This window comes from Papio anubis, chromosome 1 (genome assembly GCF_008728515.1).
Source record: "Papio anubis isolate 15944 chromosome 1, Panubis1.0, whole genome shotgun sequence".
Taxonomy (NCBI): domain Eukaryota; kingdom Metazoa; phylum Chordata; class Mammalia; order Primates; family Cercopithecidae; genus Papio; species Papio anubis.
Window position 1 is genome coordinate 106,109,330 of NC_044976.1, and position 24,099 is coordinate 106,133,428.

Consider the following 24,099-nt stretch of genomic DNA (forward strand, 5'->3'; position numbering starts at 1 on the left):
ATGCAGTCAATTTTCATCTTCCTTGTGGCCTGAAGACAAGTAGCCATGAGCAATGAGCATTTTTTAAAGTTTTATTTTATTTATTTCATTTTATTTTAAGTTCCAGGGTACATGTGCAGGATGTGCAGGTTTGTTACATAGGGAAATGTGTGCCATGGTGGTCTGCTGCACCTATCAATGCATCACGTAAGAATTAAGTGCAGCATGCATTAGTTATTTTTCCTGATGCTCTCCTTTCCCCCATCCTGCCGACAGACCCCGGTGTGTGTTGTTCCCCTCCCGTATCCATGTGTTCTCATTGTTCAGCTCTCGCTTATGAGTGAGAACATGTGTTTGGTTTTCTGTTCCTGCATTAGTTTGCTGAGGATAATGGCTTCCAGCTCCATCCATGTCCCTGTAAAGGACATGATCTCATTCCTCTTTATGTCAGCATGGTATTTTATGATATATGTACCACATTTTCTTCATCCAGTCTATCACTGATGGGCATGTGGGCTGATTCCATATCTTTGCCATTGTGAATAGTGCTACAGTGAACATATGCATGCATGTGTCTTTATAGTAGAATGATTTCTATTCCTCTGGGTATATGCCTAGTAATGGGATTGCTGGGTCAATTTGTATTTCTGGTTCTAGGTCTTTGAGGGATTGTCACAGTCTTCCACAATGGATGAACTAATTTACATTCCCACCAACAGTATAAAAGCATTCCTATTTCTCCACTGCCTCGCCAGCATCTGTTGTTTCTTGACTTTTTAATAATTGCCATTCTGAGTAGTGTGATGGTATCTCATTGTGGTTTTGATTTGCATTTCTCTAATGATCAGTGATGTTGAGCTTCTTTTTTTTATATGTGTGTTAGCTGCATAAATGTCTTCTTTTGAGAAGTGTCTGTTCATGTCCTTTGCCCACTTTTTAATGGGGTTGTTTGTTTCTTCCTTGTAAATTTGTTTAAGTGCCTTGTAAACTCTGGATATCAGATCTTTGTTAGATGGATACCTAAACGTCAACTCTGGACTTTTGTGCACTCACAGGTCCAACACCACATGGAAGCTACAAAGGCCTGGGGCTTGCACTCTCTGAAGCAAAGGATTGGAGCTTGCACCCTCTGAAGCAATGGCCTGAGCTGTACATTGGCCCCTTTTCACCATGGCTGGAGCAGCTGGGAACACAGGGCACCAAATCCTTAAGCTGCACACAGCAGTGGGTCCACAAAACCATTTCTCCCTCCTAGAACTCTAGGCCTGTGATGGAAGGGGCTGCCGTGAAGACTTCTGACATGCCCTGGAGACATTTTCCCCATTGTCTTGGTAATTAACATTCACCTCCTCATTACTTATGCAAATTTCTGCAGCAAGCTTGAATCTCTCCCTAGAAAATGGGTTTTTCTTTTTTATGGCATCATCGGGCTGCAAATTTTCCAAACTTTTATGCTCTACTTCTCTTTTAAACATTAGTTCCAATTTCAAATCATCTCTCTCAAGTTCAAAGTTCCACAGATCTCTAGGGCGGGGCAAAATGCCACCAGTCTCTTTACTAAAACATAGCAAGAATGACCTTTACTCCATCCAATTCCCAACAAGTTCCTCATCTCCATTTGAGACCACCTCAGCCCGAACTTTATTGTTCACACCATTATCAGCATTTTGGTCAAAACCATTCAACAAGTCTCTAGGAAGTTCCAAACTTTCCCACATCTTCCTGTCTTCTTCTGATCCCTCCAAACTGTTCCAACCTCTATCCATTACCCAGTTCCAAAGTAGCTTACACATTTTCAAGTATCTTTATAGCAGTGCCCCCAACTCCTGGTACCAATTTACTGTATTAGTCCATCCTCCCACTGTTATAAGGTAATATTTGAGACTGGGGAATTTATAAAGAAAAGAGATTTAATTCGCTCATAGTTCCACATGGCTGGGGAGGCCTCAGGAAACTTACAATCATGGCAGAAGGTGAGGCAGGTACATCTTACATGGTGGCAAGCAAGAGAGAAAAAGCAAGAAACACTGCTTATAAAACCATGAGTTCTCATGAGAACTCACTCAGTAACATGAGAACAGCATGGAGGAAACCCCATGATCCAATCCCCTCCTACCTGGTCCCTCCCTTGACATGTGGGAATTATGGGGATTACATTTCAGGATAAGATTTGGGTGGGCACACAGAGCCAAACCATATCATGAGGGAAGAAACTAATACTTACAAAGGGTAAGTAAATGGAGTTCAAAGTCACCCAGGGAGTAAATTGTGAAGCTAGGATTCAAACAGACCAAGACTCCAGAGCTTGCAGATTTTACTGCCATAGACAAAATGACTTATGTAAGGACAGAGTACATTGAAATAACTACCTAGGAACAGACACTGGGAATATATGACTCCTTTATTTGACTAGACTAGGAATTTTCAATGATTTCCTACCTACTTTCATAATGTAAAAGTTAAAAAATTGTATGTTCTTTCCATGCCATACTTGTATATTATTTTAAAGTTTGGTGCTCATTAACTTTCCCATCCACATGTACTCCAGATCATAAAAACAACAAAAATACTACATAACCCCATGTCTTTCAAAAAAAAAATGACTTTTCACTATATCACCTTAGATTAAAATAGTAAGTTCTTACTTTGCTCAGGTATTGTGTAAGAATCAACATTATCTCACTGGATCCTCATAATAATTGTCTAATTTACAAGATGAATAAACAAAAGCTCAGAATATTTAAGTAAATTCCCCAAGCTCACATAGCTAGCAAATGGCAAAGCTAGGCTTTCAACCATCTCTGCTCGACTCTAAACTATTCTCCTACACTATTTCCTTTAGAACCATGCCAACTATGGGATCATTTTACATTCTTCACAGGCATCATCTCATCAAGACAGGGCCTTGGGATTTACATAAACATTAGCCTACTATAAGCAAATAACATGTTAACTGTCTCCAAAGAGATTAAAGAATGGGACATATAAAGATGGAACAACAAAAATTCAAGTGATAAATTGTATCAGGGTGACAATTAAAGAATAACAACAATAATTTTTATTTCTATTATATTTTACAACATTGTAAACTGTTTCTGACCTTCCGACAGATGTAAGAAGTAAGTTTATTTAACAGCCCTTGAGTAAACTGCATAAGCAATCTGACCCCCATCAGTAAATGTGCAGGGCCATTCTGAAGACGGAATGAGTTCATGCAAGAAGATGCCCAGTAGAGCACCCAGGCAGGACAGGTACAGTGTAGGTGCTCAACTCATGCCAAGATCTGTCACTTTCCAGCTGCTCATGCCTAGCACAGAGAACGGCACACAGGGTCCTTTTAAAATGTCTGAGAGGAATATGCTATGATCTCAGTCTTCTCTTAGGATTCACCTTTCCTACAATTGCCTATTTTCTGAACTCAGCTCTGAAATGAGCTATTCTCTGTTTCACTCTTTTTCACATTATCCAAAATAATTCAATGTCCACCTTTTCCTTTGGGAAAATCAAAGGTTGACATGGCTACCTTTTGAACTCAAGCTGTTAAAGATCCCTTTTTGTGTTCAAAAGTTTTACTGATTTTGAAAGGTCTTATTGATAAAAACACAGAGAAACTCAGGGGAAAAGGACAAAGAGAAAAAAGAAGAAAGAGAAAGAATAAAGAAGCCAGAAAAGAAAGAGAAGGAAGAGAGCCCAAGAGGAACAGAGAGAGGCAACAGGCTACTGAATGCATAATTGCCAGCAGTCTTAGAAACTAGCTCATGTAACAATCATACAGCATTATTTTTAAAAACCAAGGAGAAAATATTTACAAAAAACCCAAAAGATATATGCTCTTTGTTAAGTGCTGCAAAATGACAATGTATTCAATTCATTAATTCATGAATTAGTCTGTGTGGTGTTTACTTCTGGTGTCATTAGCATTCCTGAGCTAAATATTTAAAAGAATAGAAAGGAAATTTAAGAACTAAAGACAGAAGAATATATTCTTTCTGTTGTTTTTGTTACTCTATTTTTTTGGCTATATTTGTATGGTTTTAGTTATTTATTTAGGGCTTTTAATGAAATGAGTGACATGAAACCATCCAACTCCCTCTTGAAGACCTCTGTCTCCAAGGTATGTATGAAAGTCACACAAATTTTAAATAATTTAAAACAAAGTTATGTAGAAAACTCATGTAAATTTTAAGCATTTTTCTAATTGTGCTTATAAATAATAGTTTCAAAAGCAGATATGTTACAATAAACACATATTCAGAGTAAATTAGGCCTTAATTATGTTTAGCAAATTTTATGTCCTCATTAAAAACAGAATCGCAACAATAAACATGACTTACCACCAGAATTAACTCTGCCACAATTGTCTACTCTTCCCAAACATTCTTTGTGTGCTCTCGCTCCACACTTAAAACATAAATAGCCTTGATAAAATGTTCCCCTGAAAGGTGAAATAAGAGAGTGGTATATTAAACGGTGCAAAATTCTGCCCATATGAAATTAGTGCAAGAAGGAGAAAAAAAGTATCAACAGTGTTCTTCAAGATACTCCCTCAGTAGAGGGAGAGGAGCTTGCCAGAGCTTCTGAAAGGACTGCCCAGGCAGAAGGCCTGGCAAAGATTTGTGGGATCCAGACTGCTAAGGCAAAATCCCCACTTTCGAACCTATTGGCTAGAAGGTTAAAAAAGTCTGAAACACTTAGCAATTATAGCAGTTGCTTTAGACTGAAAACCAAGACTGAGCAGGCTTACCTCAGGAGCATCTGGCAGACTTTGCAGGATGTGACTCGAGTGAAGGTGTGCATCTTGAAGTCGTGGAAATTGGAGTCTGCATAGTCTGGCCTTATGTTAGACCTATAAAAAGGAAAAAAATAACTTTCTATAGAAAGTTTCATAACAAAGCTGCAATTTAGTCATGTAAACCCTAAATTCATCAAAATGACATCAGGTAGAGATCTGGTTCAAGCAAAATGACTATTAAATGTGCAATGTTTTCTAAGCCAAAAGTATGCTATGCATTAAAATATGTACCAGAATCTGGTTGTGTGGGAACAAGCAACCTGGAAGGGCATAGCAACCTAATCCTCCTCAGAATTGAGCATTCTCAGAGAACTTTAACAAATGGCCACGTAGGTCAACCTGCCTGGAAAAAAAAAAAAAAAAAAACCCGCTGGATACTCATGCTATCTGATAGTTCCTTGTCTGTAGCCTTGCAACTGAAATACAAACTAGCAGGTGAGGGTAGGAGGGAGAAGAGGGTCATCTCTAAATAGATCTGTGGACAACATAATGGTCCATAACAAGGAATACAGTAATTTTATAGGAAGTTTGAAAATAAAGCATTAGGGTGATCGTTAAAAAATTCTTAATATTTCACTTTACTCACAATCTAAGTAATAATGAAACAAAATAATTTTATAATTTTATATTTTATGTATATCATATATACAAAAGTTATTTTGCACACCACAAACTAATATTCTTTGTATATTTTCTCTGTGCCAGATACTGTGACAACCATATGACATTCATTACTTCATTTAATCTTCACACCAATCCTAACTGCCTGGCAAGAATAATATCACTAGCTTACTCTAAAGTAAAGCTTACCCTTAAAGAAAATGGCATGATTGGGAACTCTAACTCAGGTCTTTGCTCTTGGCCACTGAAACTATAGCTCAAGGAGGAGATCAGCAATGTTCGTATTAACATAATCAAATTTTTGTGCTTAGCAGGTATTTTGAAAACATTTAACTGTTTTTTTTTTTTTGAAACATTATTCTTCGCTTAGCTATTTAGGTTGCTGCAAAAGTAACTGAGGTTTTTGTTATTATGTTCAGTGGCAAAAGAAGGCAGAAAAATTAGACTGGGATAAGTTAAAGATGGATACAAATCAGGGGTACACCTAGAAAGCTAAAATGATATGCTCCAAGACGTTACACGCAATTTGAGAGACTGTAGGAAAAGCTTGAGATACTGATGAGCCAGGATTTCCCCTTTTATAGAATACAGCAACTCTCAACCACACAGAACCCTGGTGAAATGAAGCATAACACAGGCAGGCGACCAGGCATCAATCTCTGAGGTACCAGGAGAGGCCTTATAAAAAAACATTCTCAAAGGCAATTGGAGTAGCAGGCAGTGATGCAGAAGTGTCAGAGAGGTCAGCCTTCCAATCCATCTGCTGAATATGAGCGTGCTAAAAATGAAATCAAATATTAGTGCCATCTGGGATTTCTCTGCTCTGTGCTTCTGGTGACCTCACTTTTTCGGAAAATGTTCCACTGCATGCTGAGAATTATGGACATTTCCATAGAGGCATTTTTGTGTTACTGATTAAAAATTACAGAGCTTTTCTACAGAAAAGGAGACACAGAGAAAATATAAGGATCTAGAAACAAAACTTTCTTCACATTGTTCAGAAAATAGTTTGATTCTTGAGTTCATAAAGCCATGCATTGAAAACTCCATCAAAACTTGTTTCCTTAGTCAGGAACGGCTGTTGGTTCATTTGTTTCTGAACATCAAGGTGATAGGGTCATAGATGATTTGTCAAATAAGTTTGAGTCCTGGCAACTCAAAAAATTCATCAACCTGGAGTTTTCAAACATGAGTTTCAGGCAGAAACGCATATAAGTAAGTTCCAAAGAGATAAGAAGTTAATTTCAAAAATCTGCCTTGGACACAGACGGAACATCCACATGCACACACACAAACATGCCGGAGTTGTGTTTGGACCACCGGTATTTAAAACTTTCACAAACTAAGAATAAGCTGAACTTTCAGAAACAGACAACTGAAAGGGGGAATCACAAAGCTACTAAGACGTTTTACAAAAAAATTATGATGAAAAAGGTTCTGAAAATATTGTTGACAGTAGCTGCCCTATGGGAATAAAGACTTAAAGTGGTAGGTAAAAGAGTAGAAAGAAACTATTATAATTATTTGAAAACTATAATGGCATATTATTTTTAAAATCTAGAATCAAACACTAAAGAATAGATGTTAATTCTATGACCCCGAAACTGCTGCTGAGGCAGTCAGTACTGAATAAAAAGCATAGGTAAGGACAGGAATCTGAAACTAGACCACCTGGGCTTACATCCTAACTTGCAAATCAGTAGCAGCGTGATCTTAGGCAAGTTAGTGAGTATAAAACAGGAATACTAATAAAGCCAAACTCATCAAGTGATATATGTAACGTGCTTAAAACACTGCCTGACCCATATTTGGTGTTCAATCAATGTTGGCTACAATTTATGAAGTGCTGATTCCAAATCCATATAGTAACAGTGTGATCATGATAGTGCTTTGTGAGTGGTAAAGAGTCCCTTTTTAGGTCTGTGTCCAAGTCCCCAGAGGACACCCATTCTTCTGAGAATCTCCAGCACAACGACTTATATGCTCAGTATCCTTGGGACTAGGAATCCATACATAACTATTTAAGTGTAATAAGAAGGTTACTCAAGAGATGACATGTATGAAAAACTCCATGTATGAAACTGTGATCTCTTCAGTTCGCACTGGTATGGCTTCATTCATTCAATGAAGCCATACCAAGTACAAACTGAGGAGATCACACATAGTCCATGGCCTGTGGGGGTGCCGAAACCAAAGATAGTAAGCTGGCTGGATGCGAAGGGTTGGGAAGGTAGATTGCATCAGAAGAGGACAGAAATGTTAGGATTATGGATTTGGAGAAACAAAACATTAAAATGGTCAAGAGGCATTTATTTCACATCTCTAATGTACCAGGTACATCACTAGGCTCTTCGTATACTTTTTCACATTTACTTCTCAGAACAAATCTACAAGGCAGAGTCATTCATCCATTTCATAAGTATTTATTGAGTAACTACCATATGCACAGGCCCTTGGGCAGGAACAGAAAGAAGCTTCCTTCAGCTGCAGCCACATGAGCAAAGAGATGAGATAGGTTGGCAGGGGCCAAGGAAAGAAGTGAGATTTTATACAGGATTGACATCACATTTAACTGAGGAAGAACAAAAAAAAGTTCAGCTGCTACCACATAGAGATTTCCTTATAGTAAGACAAGCGTGGATATAGTAGGACCAATCACAGGGTTGGGTTGTCTATAGATGGGTGCTGAGTGTCAAACAGATTAGTTAACTTGCTCAGTTATGCTAATATACATAAAGAATTCCATTTTAGTAATCTGCCTTAACATATGACCATTTACTTTTGTGAATGTCAATGGAATCTTGTAGATTAATCAAATGTTCCCATTTCTTTTGCTTCACATAGAACTCATTATGAATATAACTAATCAGGCAATCAAATATTTATAGGGCAAGGAATGTTGACACACTTAGGGCTTCATATAGCTTTACATATTGTCTTTAGATGTTCTCTTCCTCTTACCTGGCTCCATCACAGGCCCTAAGTTGAACACCCCACTTTCCCCCTAGCCTGGACCTCTTTGTTCTCCAGATATGCATTCCCAACTGCTCCTCAGGCATCTCAAATGCAGCACATTTAAAACTCAATTTCCATGCATTTCCTGACTTATCTGATTCATTTACTCTATCTTCCAACCTGGCAACTTCAAAATCACAATGAATTTTTCCCTCTCCCTCACACCCTCTACATATTCACTTTCTCTTAACCTTTCCTCTGATTCAATTTTTTCTTCCCTGAAATTATGATCAATTTTGGTCAATTCAGGCTTAAAAATACCTCCTCAAAAACTCAGGTTCCATACAAACACATATACACACCTGTACACCACCCTCCACACACACACCCACACACACCCTATCCTATTGGTTTTGTTTCTCTGAAGAATCCTAATATAGACACACTGGAAAATAATGTTAGATAGGTTTACTGGGGGCACTTACCAGAGAAGGAGATGGAAGCAATGCTGAAATTCAGATACGTCAGCCTCCATAACACTACGCAACATCTGATGCCCAGTTAAGTAGACCTCCTAGGCTTTCAGTAACTTTGTACTGACTTAAAGTAGCATTAAAAGTACTTGTAAGTCCGCCTCCCCACTGACCTATGTGGAGGGTGCATCTTCTCCTTTTTCCAGTCTCCTCTTTATAATCATCAAACATTCTAACAGGAAAATTAATGCTAGATATTCATAGCTGATAGACATCAGAAAAATATGCTTTTACTGTAGCATTTTCTTCATTTGTTTTCAAAAGCTGCCTTTTGCCACATTATCAGAAAGATGGAAGAATTAAAGAAAAGATAGAAACATTTTACTAAGCCAAAAAAAAATTTCTTATGTGAAAGAACACTGAAGAAAAACATGATTCACTAAATTTCAATTAAATCTCAGAATTTATGTTTACTTACATATATCCTCTCTTTATTGTGAGAAAATATTTAACCTCCGATATGGTTTGGCTGTGTCCCCACCCAAATCTTGTCTTGAATTATAGTTCCAATCATCCCCACGTGTTGTGGGAGGGACCAAGTGGAGATAACTGAATCATGGGGGTGGTTTCCCCCATCCTGTTCTCATGATACTGAGTTATTTCTCATGGGATCTGATGGTTTTATAAGAGGCTTCCTCCTTCACTGGGCACTCATTCTTCTCCTTCCTGCTGCCATGTGAGAAAGGACATGTTTGTCTCCCCTTCTACCATGACTATAAGTTTCCTGAGGCCTCCCCAGCCATGCTGAACTGTGAGTCAATTAACTCTTTTTTTAATAAATTACCCAGTCTCAGGTATGTCTTTATTAGCAGTGTGAGAACAGACTAATACAATATTTTTACAAAAAACTGTAATCGTACTCATAGATATATTTCAGTAGTAAGTATGATAGTGTAGTTAGTAATACCATTAAAATAATAATACATATTATTTTTACAACATACATGCTTAAAATGAACTGTAAATTTTAAAATCCCTATATCATTTTAGTAATACAGTTAGAGAATAAAGGAAGCAAATCCTAGCAAGATGAAATCATCCATAATGATCACGACCAATTACAGAGGAAATAAGATGAGAACCAATTTATGACTTCATGCTGTCTCATGCTCTATCAGTATTAACAATCAAGTATTACCAGTATGGACATTGTGGCAATTATGTAGTATAGGTAAAATGGTTTATTTCATCATATTACATTGAAAGTAAAAGTAAGAGAGCTGGAAGCAAATGTCAGTGCTTCAGAAAAAACTATCTGAATGCAACAGGCTTTCTTGTATCAAGAACACATAGATTTATAAAAATGTATTCACACACAAAGCTCTATGTGTGTTGCTAAAATACAAAAAATATACATTTTGGCAAACAGATACCAAATACAGATTACTTATTTGAGAATGTCCTTTAGAAACATGCTAAACAATCTTCTTTTTATGTATTATTATTAATACATACAATTATTTGTTCTCCATGATACAAGTTGGATCTCTTCTTGCATCCTTCTATTAACTTCTATTATTTAAGTGGCAATAAATTACAATAAGCATACTACTTAAGTTAATTTTATTTTCCATAGCAAGATTTTAAAATCATTTAAAATATAGATAGTTTATCATCAGGATAGTTAGCTATATCATGACTCTTTTAAATAAGGCTTTTAAAATATGTGTAACAATTTATCACATTAATAAAGAAACAAAAAAATTGGGTTGTCTCAACACATATCAAAAAAGACTTAATAAAACGTATTGTGTGCTTCTAATGAAACTAAATAAACTAGACATTGAGGGATAGTTTCTTACTATGATAAAGAATATCAAACTAAAGATAATAAAAAACATATCTAATATAAAACACTATCACAATTATATTGAAAATAAAGTTTCTGAAGTCAACTATATTTTTCAATATTGTTCTGGAAGATCTAATCACTGTAATATGACAAGAAAAATGAATGTGAATGATAAACATTGTAAAAAAGAAGTACACAGAATTTTCATTTGGAGATGACAATATTGGGACTATTGGGAAAAACTAAGAGAAGATACTTAAAAGTGATAAAACTAATGAGAGATGAGGACATCAAGTGGCACCTGAAGAGATCTGTGTGTGAGTTTCTAATGCTCTCTAGCAAAGAACTGCAGTAATGTGTGTAGCATCTGTCTGGACAAACCTCTTGAGACTCCAACTTCAAAGATTTTGGAGGGACTGGTCACACAGATACGCTCTGCCTACATACTCAGACGCAATCTTTAAAAAAATCCCAGAAGGAAGTGAGTGCTCACTATAAATCACATTTTTTTTTAAGTCTAGGCAGATTGGCACAATGAAATTCAGTACCCTTGGTACACCAAATAACCTTATCACTTAGTACCACAGGGAACATTCCAAAGTCAAGTTCTCAGATGACAGCCAAGGACAAGCCAACCCTGCAAGCAAATCCTTCTAAAGATAGCAAATTCAAGCCTGCTATGTTAACAAGTTTCTGCATGAAAATGTCTATAAAAAATCCTAACATGAGATGTTTAGGTTCTATATAAATAAAGTTTTTAAATTAACTGAGAGAAATAAACACATTCAATAAATTAAAAGCCACATAGCAAGCTACTAAATAAGAAAATGGAATATTTTATTATAAATACACAACCTCTCTCCAATTTACAAATTTAAAACAATTCCTTTCCTGCAAACCAACACACAAACATACTCTCTCTCTCTCACACACACACACTTATAAATATACAATGAGAATTTTTGAACTTGACAAATGATTATAAAAGATAACCGGAAGATAAATGTGTAAGGATAGTTGGGAAATGTTTTAAACTCTATGAATTAGTGTAGAGCAAGCTTGCCAGCCCATGGCCTGTAGGCCACATGTGGCCCAACACGAACTTGTAAACTTTCTTAAAACATTATGAGATTGAGATTTTTTTGTGTGATTTTTTAAGTTCATCAGCTATCGTCATTGTTAGTGTATTTTATATGTGGCCCAATACAATTCTTCTTCTTCCAACGTCGCCCAGAGAAGCCAAAAGATTGGACACCCCTGTCGTAGAGAGTATATGGGAAGTCACTATAACCTAAGAAATACTAAAATGTTTTTAAAAGTTTAGTAATTAAATTTGTATGGGACTGATAACAAAACAGACAGATCAATATAGCAAAACAGACAGATTAATATAAAATGTAAAAGTCTTGAAGGGGACCAAATATGTGCAAGGACTTGGTATGTGATTTTTGTGGCACTTTATTAGTCTATTCAAAAAAACAAATACTCATTTTAAAAAACTTAGTAATTAATATGTGCCATGCAGTGGGATATGATGATGAACAAAAATAAGTAAAGTCCCTGACTAATGTTGGGTTGTAGGGTGGAAACAGGGAAAAGAACATTTAAATAATTCCACAAACAATCGCGAAACTGCAGCTATGACAAGTGCTACAAAGAAAGATCACGTTAGGAAAACCTGAAACATAGAATATGACCTTATCAGTGTATTACCACAGAAGGATTTTCCACATAAATAGGTGGAAAGCAAGAGGAAGAATGTCGGGACAGAGGAAAAACAGCAGGTTTAAATATAACTTAAAAGTACATGTCCAGCTTTCTAAAAAGGTTAAGAAAGTTAGATTTCTACCACATTTTTATAACAATATAAAGTTTAGATAAAGATTTATACTATTTGAAGAATATATATTACATGCCTATGATGTGCCACGAACACAGCCAATGACAAGGAGTAAGATCAACAAAACTGCTGCTTTCATGAGGCTTATATTTTGTATTTAAATGTAAAATTTAGATAGGAACCTGATATTTATTTTAAACAAAAAACAAAAATACAAGTATTTGGAGAAAATATTGATAACTACTTACATAATCTTCAAAGGAAATAAAAGCAAACAAAAGATGGCTGGCCTCATTTTCACTTAGAAAAACAAATCCAAAGTTTTATTTAAATAAAAAAAATATAAAAAGTTAGAGAAAGCAGAAAAATATTTAGAATATGTATGGTAAAAGATTAATCTCTTTGCAATACACAGTGCTATTGAAAGTCCACAAGAAAAAAATGAACACCCCAATTGGAAAAACAGCAAGAAAATTATCAGGGCAATTTGTTAAAAAACAAAAATAAAAACAATCAATACATAAAACATGTACTAGCAATCAAAACAAATGTACATTTAAATAACAAGACATAATTTCACGTGTCAAATTGGCCAAAAAAAAAAAAAAAGGAAAAGATAAAAGAAAAAAGATACTCTGAAGGGTTTTCATAAAAGGGAAATTATGTGATATATAACCAATGTCTTCAACGACATCCTTATAAATACAACTGTGTGCCTTCCCTTTCTATCCTTTCTTGATTTGAGCCAAGGACATAGTACCAAAGTATTACTCAGTAAAAGTAATTCTATGAGAGGCCTTTCAGGCCTTTCAGGACATATTTCATTTATATATCCTCACTTAAACACTTATCATCTCCTGAAAAGTCAGACATCATGTTCAGGCTAGTCAAATATCTTTTGAATTTAAGAACTAATTATTCTAAACATATGAAATTTAACATTTGTGCCAAATGTTCAAATACTACCTCTAGAAGTATCAGGCCTTATAATTTAGGAGAAATTTATAAAACAAAAAGCCATTATCTTAATAGATGTTCGCTTATACGCATTTTTTTCCATCAAAACTAAAGATAAAACAGATAAATATGCAAATCCTGGAGATCAAAAGAGACCTGAAGCTGTTTGAAATAAAAATTGATCTTGTGAGACCAATACTATGATGGACAGGAATCACTCCCCATATAGTCCCCAGCATGCAAGAAAGATGATTAAGCTAGCTGGACCATGCACCTAACTTACCAAAGTATTTCTTATTCCCTTAGAATTACCAACTAAACATTAAAGAATATCAGAATAGTCTATCCCAGTTGTTTCTGTCAAGTCATAGGCACTCCTAAAATTTCCAGCTCTGAGAAAGTAATCTTTAACTAAGTAAAGTCTTAGCCAAAAATCTCAAAATAAAACTGATCATTATATACCTCAAAGTTAGACTTTCCCATAAGATACAATCTTAAAGCACTCATTAAATAGGTTTTTCTTTCTTTCATTAATATGAAAATGTCCAGAATAAAACCCAAGTATTTATTTTTAAAATATCTTATATTGTGAAATTAAATCCTCCAAATAAGTAATTCAGTAAACTATCCTAAATCCTTGTTTTTTCATAATTTGTTCCCATAACACCATAGCATTCTAATTATGCTGCTGGTTATTTGAAAGGGCAAGAAAATGAAAAACAAACAGGTCCTTCAAAAACCAAGTTTAAAAAAAACAGAGGTCAGAAGGGACATCTTCACCTATTCCTAAGGAGTCATAAAAGGAATGAAAACAAAAGAGATTTATAAATCACAACCAAACCTTATTCCTTATATTCCAAATCACGTATAGTCTTTTATCTAGGGAAATGAATAAATACTTTCAAAATACTGATAAAAATCAGATCGTGCTTGGCTCTGAAAAACAGTATTTTCTTATCTACTATATATTACACCTCTTTATTTCATTCAACATTGGCTTTATAGTAATTTTAAATATACATCCATCACTGCATTTCAGTGACATTGCAAAGAAATTATTGAATGAAATGTAAAGTCAGTTAAATCTATAATAAATTTAAAGTGGAAAAGATGTCAGACTATCTGTAACTTTGGTTTATGTTTATTACAAACTTAAAGTGTGGCTTTTGGCACAGAAACTATTCTTTCTATTTTTAGTTTCCTCACCAATCAAAGAATTACATCTGCCCTTCCTGCTGTACAAGGCCAACATCCAGGAGTGGGAGAAGAGGGATCTCACATTTGTTTAGAACCTGTTCCACCGAGCACTCAAATTTGTTCTGAAGACAACTGAGAACATACATGTGTGCATTTTCATAAACAAATAGTATTTACTAAACGATGAAAAGCATTACATAAATGCTAGATGCTACTTCTATTACTGTTATCGCTATAAAAAGTGACAAACATTTAGTGGAAAGCTAGAGGCCTCATCAAGGTAGAGAAGTATAAATGATCATCTATCTATTACTATATCCTGAATAAATTGAGATAACGCTTTTCTTCTATTAAGCATGTAATAAATATATTAAAACTTCTCTTGGCTTATAATACACTTAGTCATGCATTCAACAAATTAATTGAGTGCCTATTATGGGACAGTCATTTTCAAATACTGGGAATACAACAGTGAATTTTTCTGGAACCAACAATCATGGTTCTCCAGTTAATTTGAACTATCTTGCTTTGCTTCAATTTTTCCTTTAAAATGTATTGTTCATTCTCTTATCACTGAATGGGGGTGGGGAGGTCTCAAAGTTCTGTTTTAAACAGCAACACATCTCCCACTGTGTCAGCCATTCCATGTAAGAAATTGATTCTAGAGAATTTGGATTATCTCATTCTCTGGTCCAGTAAATCTGAACTATAATTCAAACACTACAGATAACATGAATTAGGAATGCTGAGCTGGCACCGTGAATTTAAGATGTATCACATTTTAAATTATGTCCGATAATATAAAGTTTGCTGTGGAATTAATGTGTTTTAGAAGCAGATGGAGATGGAGATGGTATTGTTACAAGGTAATATTAGGGAACAAAAGAAAGAAATCTGAAAGGTAATCTGACAAGCTTCGTGAAGTTCTCCTCTTCAAATTCTAAAATGATTATGTACAAAAAAGGGTTTTAAATCAACATTCAATCCTTCAAATATGAAGTCTCAGTTTTATATAAAACTCTATGTGCAGAAGCTCAGTATAAACTGACCAGGATTTCAGTAAATTTGGCATGAATCAAGTCCACTATCAACCATCAAAACCAAAAATCACTAGTCAGAAAAAGAACTTTAAAATGTTAAATGTATTTATTAAAGAAAAAGGCATATTCACTATAAACATTATTGTGAACAGCCAGCCAGCCAGTAAAGACTTTTAAAAGTACTTTGGTGGGCTGGGCCACCGTGGTGGCTCATGCCTGTAATCCCAGCACTTTGGGAGGCCGAAGCAGGCAGATCATCTGAGGTTAGGAGATTGAGAGTTTTTAGCACGAAGCTGTTCAATTTTGTCAAGGTCTTTTCTGCATCTATTGAGATAATCATGTGATTTTTGTCATTGGTTCTGTGGATTATATTTATTGATTTGCATATGTTGAACCAGTCTTGCATCCCAGGGATGAAGCCAACTTCATCATGGTGGATAAGCTTTTTGATGTGATGCTGGATTTGGTTTGCCAGTATTTATTGAGGATTTTCACACTGATGTTCATCAGGGATATTGGTCTAAAATTCTCTTTTTTGTTGTGTCTCTTCAGGCTTTGGTATCAGGATGATGTTGGCCTCATAAAATGAGTGAGGGAGGATTCCTTCTTTTTCTATTAATTGGAATAGTTTCAGAAGGAATGGTACCAGCTCCTCCTTTTACCTCTGGTAGAATTTGGCTGTGAATCTCTCTAGTCCTGGACTTTTTTTGGTTTGTAGGCTATTAATTATTGCCTCAATTTCAGAGCCTGTTATTGTTCTATTCAGGGATTCAATGTCTTCCTGGTTTAGTCTTGGGAGGGTGTATGTGTCCAGGAATTTCTCCATTTCTTCTAGATTTTCTAGTTTACTTTCTTAGAGGTGTTTATAGTATTCTCTGATAACAGTTTGTATTTCTGTGGGATCAGTGGTGATATCCCCTTTATCATTTTATTGCATCTATTTGATTCTTCTTTATTAGTCTTACTAGCAGTCTTTCTATTTTGTTGATCTTTTCAAAAAAACCAGCTCCTGGATTCATTGATTTTTTTGAAGGGTCTTTTGTGTCTCTATCTCCTTCAATTCTGCTGTAACTTTAGTTATTTCATGCCTTCTGCTAGCTTTTGAATGTGTTTGTTCTTGCTTCTCTAGGTCTTTTAATTGTGATGTTAGGGTGTCGATTTTAGATCTTTCCTGCTCTCTCTTGTGGACATTTAGTGCTATAAATTTCCCTCTACACACTGTTTTAAATGTGTCCCAGAGATTCTGGTATGTTGTGTCTTTGTTCTCATTGGTTCCAAAGAACATCTTTCTTCCTTCATTTTGTTATGTACCCAGCAGTCATTCAGGAGTAGCTTGTTCAGTTTCCATATAGTTGTGCGGTTTTGAGTGAGTTTCTTAATTATCAGTTCTAATTTGATTGCACTGTGGTCTGAGAGACAATTTGTTGTGATTTCTATTCTTTTACATTTGCTGAGGAGTGTTTTACTCCCAACTATGTGGTCAATTTTGGAATAAGTGCGATGTGGTGCTGAGAAGAATGTATATTCTGTTGACTTGGGGTGGAGAGTTCTGTAGATGCCTATAAGGTTAGCTTGGTGCATTGCTGAGTCCAAGTCCTGGATATCCCTGTTAATCTTCTGTCTTGTTGATCTGTCTTATATTGACAGTGGGGTGTTAAAGTTGTGTGGGAATCTAAGCTTCTTTGTAGGTCTCTAAGGACTTGCTTTATGAATCTGGGTGCTCCTGTATTGGGTGCACAAATATTTAGGATAGTTAGCTCTTCTTTTTGAATTGATCCCTTTACCATTATGTAATGGCTTTGTCTCTTTTGATCTTTGTTGGTTTAAAGTCTGTTTTATTGATGGAACGTATCTCAAAATAATAAGAGTTATTTATGACAAACCCACAGTCAGTATCATACTGAATGGGCAAAAACTGGAAGCATTCCCTTTGAAAACTGGCACAAGGCAGGGATGCCTTCTCTCACCTTCCTATTCAACATAGTGTTGGAAGTTCTGGCCTGGGCAGTCAGGCAAGAGAAAGAAAGAAAGGGTATTCAACTAGGAAAAGAGGAAGTCAACTTGTTCCTGTTTGCAGATGACATGATTGTATATTTAGAAAACCCCATTGTCTCAGCCCAAAATCTCCTTAAGCTGATAAGCAACTTCAGCAAAGTCTCAGGATACAAAATCAATGTGCAAAAATCACAAGCATTCCTACACACCAATAACAGACAAACAGAGAGCCAAATCATGAGTGAACTCCCATTCACAATTGCTACAAAAAGAATAAAATACCTAGGAATCCAACTTACAAGAGATGTGAAGGACACTTTCAAGGAGGACTACAAACCACTGCTCAATGAAATAAAAGAGGACACAAACAAATGGAAGAACATACCATGCTCATGGATAGGAAGAATCAATATTGAGAAAATGGCCATACTGCCCAAGGTAATTTACAGGTTCAATGCCATCCCCATCAAGCTACCAATGACTTTCTTCACAGAATTGGAAAAAACTACTTTAAAGTTCATATGGAACCAAAAAAGACCCCGCATTGCCAAGACAATCCTAAGCCTAAAGAACAAAGCTGGAGGCATCATGCTACCTGAGTTCAAACTACACTACAAGGTGACAGTAACCAAAACAGCATGGTCCTGGTACCAAAACAGAGATATAGACCAGTGGAACAGAACAGAGTCCTCAGAAAAAAACACCACACATCTATAACCATCTGATCTTTGACAAATCTGACAAAAAGAAGAAATGGGGAAAGGATTCCCTATTTAATAAATGGTGCTGGGAAAACTAGCTAGCCATACATAGAAAGCCGAAACTGGATCCCTTCCTTATGCCTTATACAAAAATTAATTCAAGATGGATTAAAGACTTAATGTTAGACCTACAACCATAAAAAACCTAGAAGAAAACCTAGGTAATACCATTCAGGACATAGGCATGGGCAAGGACTTCATGACTAAAACACCAAAAGCAACGGCCACAAAAGCCAAAATTGACAAATGGGATCTAATTAAACTAAAGAGCTTCTGCACAGTGAAAGAAACTACCATCAGAGTGAACAGGCAACCTATAGAATGGGAGAAAATTTTTGCAATCTACCTATCTGACAAAGGGCTAATATCCAGAATCTACAAAGAACTTAAATAAATTTACAAGAGAAAATCAAACGACCCCATCAAAAAGTGGGCAAAGGATATGAACAGACATTTTTCTTTTTTTTCATTATTATACTTTATGTTCTAGGGTACATGTGCACAATGCGCAGGTTTGTTACATATGCATACATGTGCCATGTTGGTGTGCTGCACCCATTAACTCGTCATTTACATTAGGTATATCTCCTAATGCTATCCGCCCTCTCCCCCAACCCCACAACAGGCCTTGGTGTGTGATGTTCCTCTTCCTGTGTCCAAGTGTTCTCACTGTTCATTTCCCATCTATGAGTGAGAATATGTGGTGTTTGGTTTTTGAACAGACACTTTTCAAAAGAAGACATTTATGCAGCCAACAGACACATGAAAAAATGCTCATTATCACTGGTCATCAGAGAAATGTAAATCAAAACCACAATGAGATACCATCTCACACCAGTTAAAATGGTGATCATTACAAAGCCAGGAAACAACGGGTGCTGGAGAGGATGTGGAGAAACAGGAACCCTTTTACACTGTTGGTGGGACTGTAAACTAGTTCAACCATAGTGGAAGACAGTGTAGCGATTCCTCAAGGATCTAAAACTAGAAATACCATTTGACCGAGCCATCCCATTATTGGGTATATACCCAAAGGATTATAAATCATGCTACTATAAAGACACATGCATACGTATGTTTACTGTGGCACTATTCACAATAGCAAAGACTTGGAACCAACCCAAATGTCCATCAATGATAGACTGGATTAAGAAAATGTGGCACATATACACCATGGAATACTATGCAGCCACAAAAAAAGGATGAGTTCATGTCCTTTGTAGGGACATGGATGAAGCTGGAAACCATCATTCTGAGCAAACTATCACAAGGACAGAAAACCAAACACCGCATGTTCTCACTCATAGGTGGGAACTGAACAATGAGAACACTTGGACACAAGGCAGGGAATGTCACACACCGGGGCCTGTCGTGGGGTGGGGGGATGGGGCAGGGATTGCAATAGGAGAAATACCTAACATAAGTGAGGAGTTAATGGGTGTAGCAAACCAACACAGCACATGTATATATATGTAACAAACCTGCACATTGTGCACATGTACCCTAGAACTTAAAGTATAATAAAAAAGAAATACAATAAAAAATTAGCCATGTATGGTGGCACATGCCTGAAGTGCCAGCTACTTGAGAGGCTGAGGTGAGAGGATCACTTGAGCCCAGGATATTGAGGCTGCAGTGAGCTGTGATCATGCCACTGCACTCCAGCCTGGGTGACAAAGCGAGACATTGTCTCAAAAACAAATAAATAAATAAAAGCTCCATCTGTTAATATTGCTTGAAAAAAAAAAGTGGAGTTGGAGACCAGTCTTACTAACATTGAAAAACCTCATCTCCACTAAAAATATAAAATTAGACAGGTGGTGCGTTCGTATAATCCCAGGTACTAGAGAGGCTGAGGTAGGAGAATCACTTGAACCCAGGAGGCAGTGGATGCAGTGAGCTGAGATCACACCACTGCACTTCAGCCTGGGCAACAAGAGCACAACGTCATCTCAGGAAAAAAAGTGCAGTGCTTTTGTAACATTCTAGGCCCAGTGGGACTTACAGGTTATGAAGATACATGTCCTCTACAAGCCTGCCATAAAGTTGAAGAGACAAGACTCACATACATCAACAATCTGTGATGGAGCTAAGAACTTGAGCAGGACTTGGGGAGCCATGTGGCAAGCAGTCGCAGAACTGCCTTCCTCAGTGGAGACCAAAATGCAAGAACTCTGATTTCTCTGTCAGAGAAGATAAGCTATGAGAGGATAATCGGCTATCCTTTTCTTGGTGTACCCACGGCAGAGTTGATACAAATAAAACTTGTATTAGAGCAGGAGAGAAGAGATCTGTGTTTATAGGTATAAGCTGAGCACAGCACAGGCTTGATATGGATGAATAGATTTTAAGTTAATGTCCAGAGTTCTAGGGTAGACCAGAGAATCATTTATGGTTTCATGCTTCAAGACTAAGTTTAGGCGTAAGAGATTGAATCAGGGCATGAGAAAACATGAAGTTAATGGAATTCAAATAGATTTGGACAGGTATGGTGGGGGAGGAAAGTGAGGCGAGCATATGTCCATTCAGCAGAATAATTAAAGTAAGAAGACTGATCCAAAGATATCAGCTGCACTATATGGCTGTCTTAGTATTCCAGAACTGCTCAGAGCAGAGCAGGAGCGGACAGATGAGAACAACATGGCCAATAACATTTATCAAGGTCTAGGACTTCTGAGACATTTTCAGCAGTTGAGATGGAAGGAATGGATGAAAAGCACTGAGAAAACGAGGTATTCCCATGTTTAGAACCAGAGCAGGGTAGGCATAAGGGCCACAAGGCTGGATACAGAAGGAAAATGGGTGCTTGCAGAGGCCGCAGAGAAACACATCAGACACTTAAGAAGGAAAGAAACATGATGAAAGCTGTGCTTTCCACCCAACAGCAGATGGGGAGAAACAGGCCCAGAAGTTTGTTTCTCTCCACAAAGGAAATCACACCATCTAGGTATTAAGGCTACCTTACAGGAAAGGAAAACTTGAAGTTTCTAAATCCTGTTCCTGGGCCTGAAAAAAAAAAAACATGATGATGTTTTGACATCAAACTACACACATTAAGTAGTAATCTCAGCCTAGCTTTCCGCTTCCTCCAGACTCAGCATGACTGAGGGCCACCATTCACTTATCCTGTTGCTTTGTGTCTCCACCTCACAATATGGGGTGATAGTAGTCCCCAAATACTTCCCTTAAGAATATGAATCCATCCAAACCTGAGATGGACCCATAATTGTGAATGACTTTTAAAATATCTTCTTGGCAGATGAAGGCAAGTATTAATGGAGCTAACTAGTATTACAGTCCAGAAACCCTGAGATTTGGGCTGGACTTTAAATATTCTGGTGAGGTTACTATCTGGGTGTCCAAAAGAACTGACAGTAAACGGGGGTTTGAGACAGACGTATTTTCTGCAGAGTCAGTTGTGCTTAAGAGTTTCAGAGTATGCAGAATGGCCTGAACGCAGCCTCATTCTCCCCCATGAAGTATTAGATTGATCCTCTATTCCTGCCTTTGTGCTGAATGTTGGGTTTTCTTCCCCCAACAAAACAAATTACATTAGAAAAACTCACAGTAAAATATTCTGCAGAGCACACTTTTCTCACTATCCTTGTCAATGAACTTCAATTGTCCTGTGACTTTGGGATTCTCTATTCTACAGTCTCTATCCATTTTGAAATAACGTAAACTCCCAAATGAGGCAAAAAAGCATACAGAAAGTAAAACTCAAGTGGCTACTCCTAAGACAAAAATTGGAACAGCCTCACTGACTTGAAACAGACACATGTGCCAGTCTGTCTCAAGAAAGAAAAGACAACCACCCTCAAAAAATATTTTCAAGACATTCTAACAAATGGATTTATTTCAAAAAACATTTACTGAATGCCTACTATGCTCCAGACAATGTCCAATAAGAATACAAATGGAATCGCTGACCTTGAAGGGTTGTTTTCTGAGTATAAGAGGACATGCCTGGGCCTGCAGAGCTTTCCAAGCCCTGGCATGAGGTGAGGTTCTATGACGAAGAGCAGCACCGAGGCACTGTTTCTTCCTTTAAGATACCTTGGGCTTGTTTTTAAAGAGTGATGAGATAAAGTAGATACCCTCGAATCTGGAAAAGTAGTTGCAGAAAGTCCTATTATCCTCTGTTTTTTTTTTTTTGTTTTTTTGTTTTTGGTACACTTACTAAGTAGTTCTAATCATTGCATTTGTAATGACCTTTCCCACTGGAGAATTCCTGTTCATTCTTGAGGACCCAGCTCCAATGTTATCTCCTCTGAGAAGCCTTTCTTAATTCTCTCAGGCAGGATTTTTAGCTTACCCCTTAGTGTTCCTGTAGTCTTTTTGTTTGGCTCCACTATAGACTTTGTCATATTATTTTGTAATTATTTGTAAATTTTGTTTTGCTACCTGTATCCAACTTGAGGACATCCTCTTATTTGTATTTTGTATCCCCATAAATGGTACTTGACATATAATAGAATCTTAAAAACTGTTGTAGAACAAATTCATCCATGAAGAGCAAAACAACAACAGCAAGAGAGCTACTCCTGTGGACCTTGCCTGTCCTTCCAGCCACAAGCATTCAGCGCCCACCTGATGTCACAGCCTCCCCTGACTTGTGCTTATGCTGTGGTGGTGCCCTTCTGTGTTTTCTCTCCACACAAACTCACCTTCAGGGTTGTCTTCCCACACAAATAGGGAACATCCCCTAAAAATGCTGCAGCCACCAGCTCAGCCTTCAAGTAAGTTCTCCACAGTCTGCCACCACCCTCCAGTTGGACCTACCCTGTTTTTTGCCAACATACACCTGGATTCTCCATCTGGGCCTGGCTGCTTGACACACTGTCAGCTCAGTTAAATAGTTGTCAAATAATAAGAAATATAGGCTGGATGTGGTGGCTCATGCCTGAAATCCCACTGCTTTGAGAGGCCAAGGTAGGGGGATCACTTGAGCCCAGAGTTCAAGAGCAGCCTAGACAACAGAGCAAGACCCCACCTCTACAAAAAAACAAACAAACAAAAATTATCTCGCATGGTGGCATGCACCTGTAGTCCTAGCTACTCAGGAAGCTGAGATGGGGGCAGGGCGAGGGGGGGGTACGTTGCTTGAGCCCAGGAGTTCAAGGCTACAGTGAGCTATAATCATACCACTGCACTACAATTTGGGCAACAGAGCAAGACCTTGTCTCAAAAATATTAAATTAATTAAATTAAAAATTTTAAAAAGAAATATATACATTAGCTTCTGCCCCCAGTTCCTGACATAGAGTTCCTAAAATCCTTGTAGATAGGGGTTCTAGAATAATTTGTTGTAACATTTGGTCTTTGATTCTGGTTTGTGACACAGAGCTCCTAAGACCTTTTAAACTCCCTGAGTGATTGGAGTATCTTTTATTTTAATGAGACTCTAGATAGCCCAGGGATGGGGCTGACTGCCAGGGGAACAAGAAACATGTAATTAGAGGGCTGGAACTTTCAGCTCTACCCCGCTAGCCTCCTGGGCATGGAAAGGGCCTGAAGGTTGAGTTGATCACCAATGGCCAAAGATTTAATCGATCATTCCTAATGAAACCTCCATAAAAACCCAGAAGGACAGGGTTTGGGGATCTTCCAGGTTGCTGAGCACAGGGAAGTGCCTAG

General features: G+C 37.1%; 1 protein-coding gene across 6 annotated transcripts in view; it reads right to left on the reverse strand.

The window, feature by feature from the left end:
* VAV3 (vav guanine nucleotide exchange factor 3) overlaps positions 1 to 24,099 on the reverse strand; it is a 395,302-nt gene that overhangs the window by 120,009 nt on the left and 251,194 nt on the right. For all 6 annotated transcript variants that reach the window (XM_031651419.1, XM_031651411.1, XM_031651415.1 and 3 more), the window contains exons 16-17: positions 4,724 to 4,825; positions 4,314 to 4,414 (exon numbers count right to left, since the gene is read on the reverse strand). In XM_031651419.1, the coding sequence (XP_031507279.1) occupies positions 4,314 to 4,414; positions 4,724 to 4,825 (203 nt within the window). The remainder of the gene's footprint in view (positions 1 to 4,313; positions 4,415 to 4,723; positions 4,826 to 24,099) is intronic.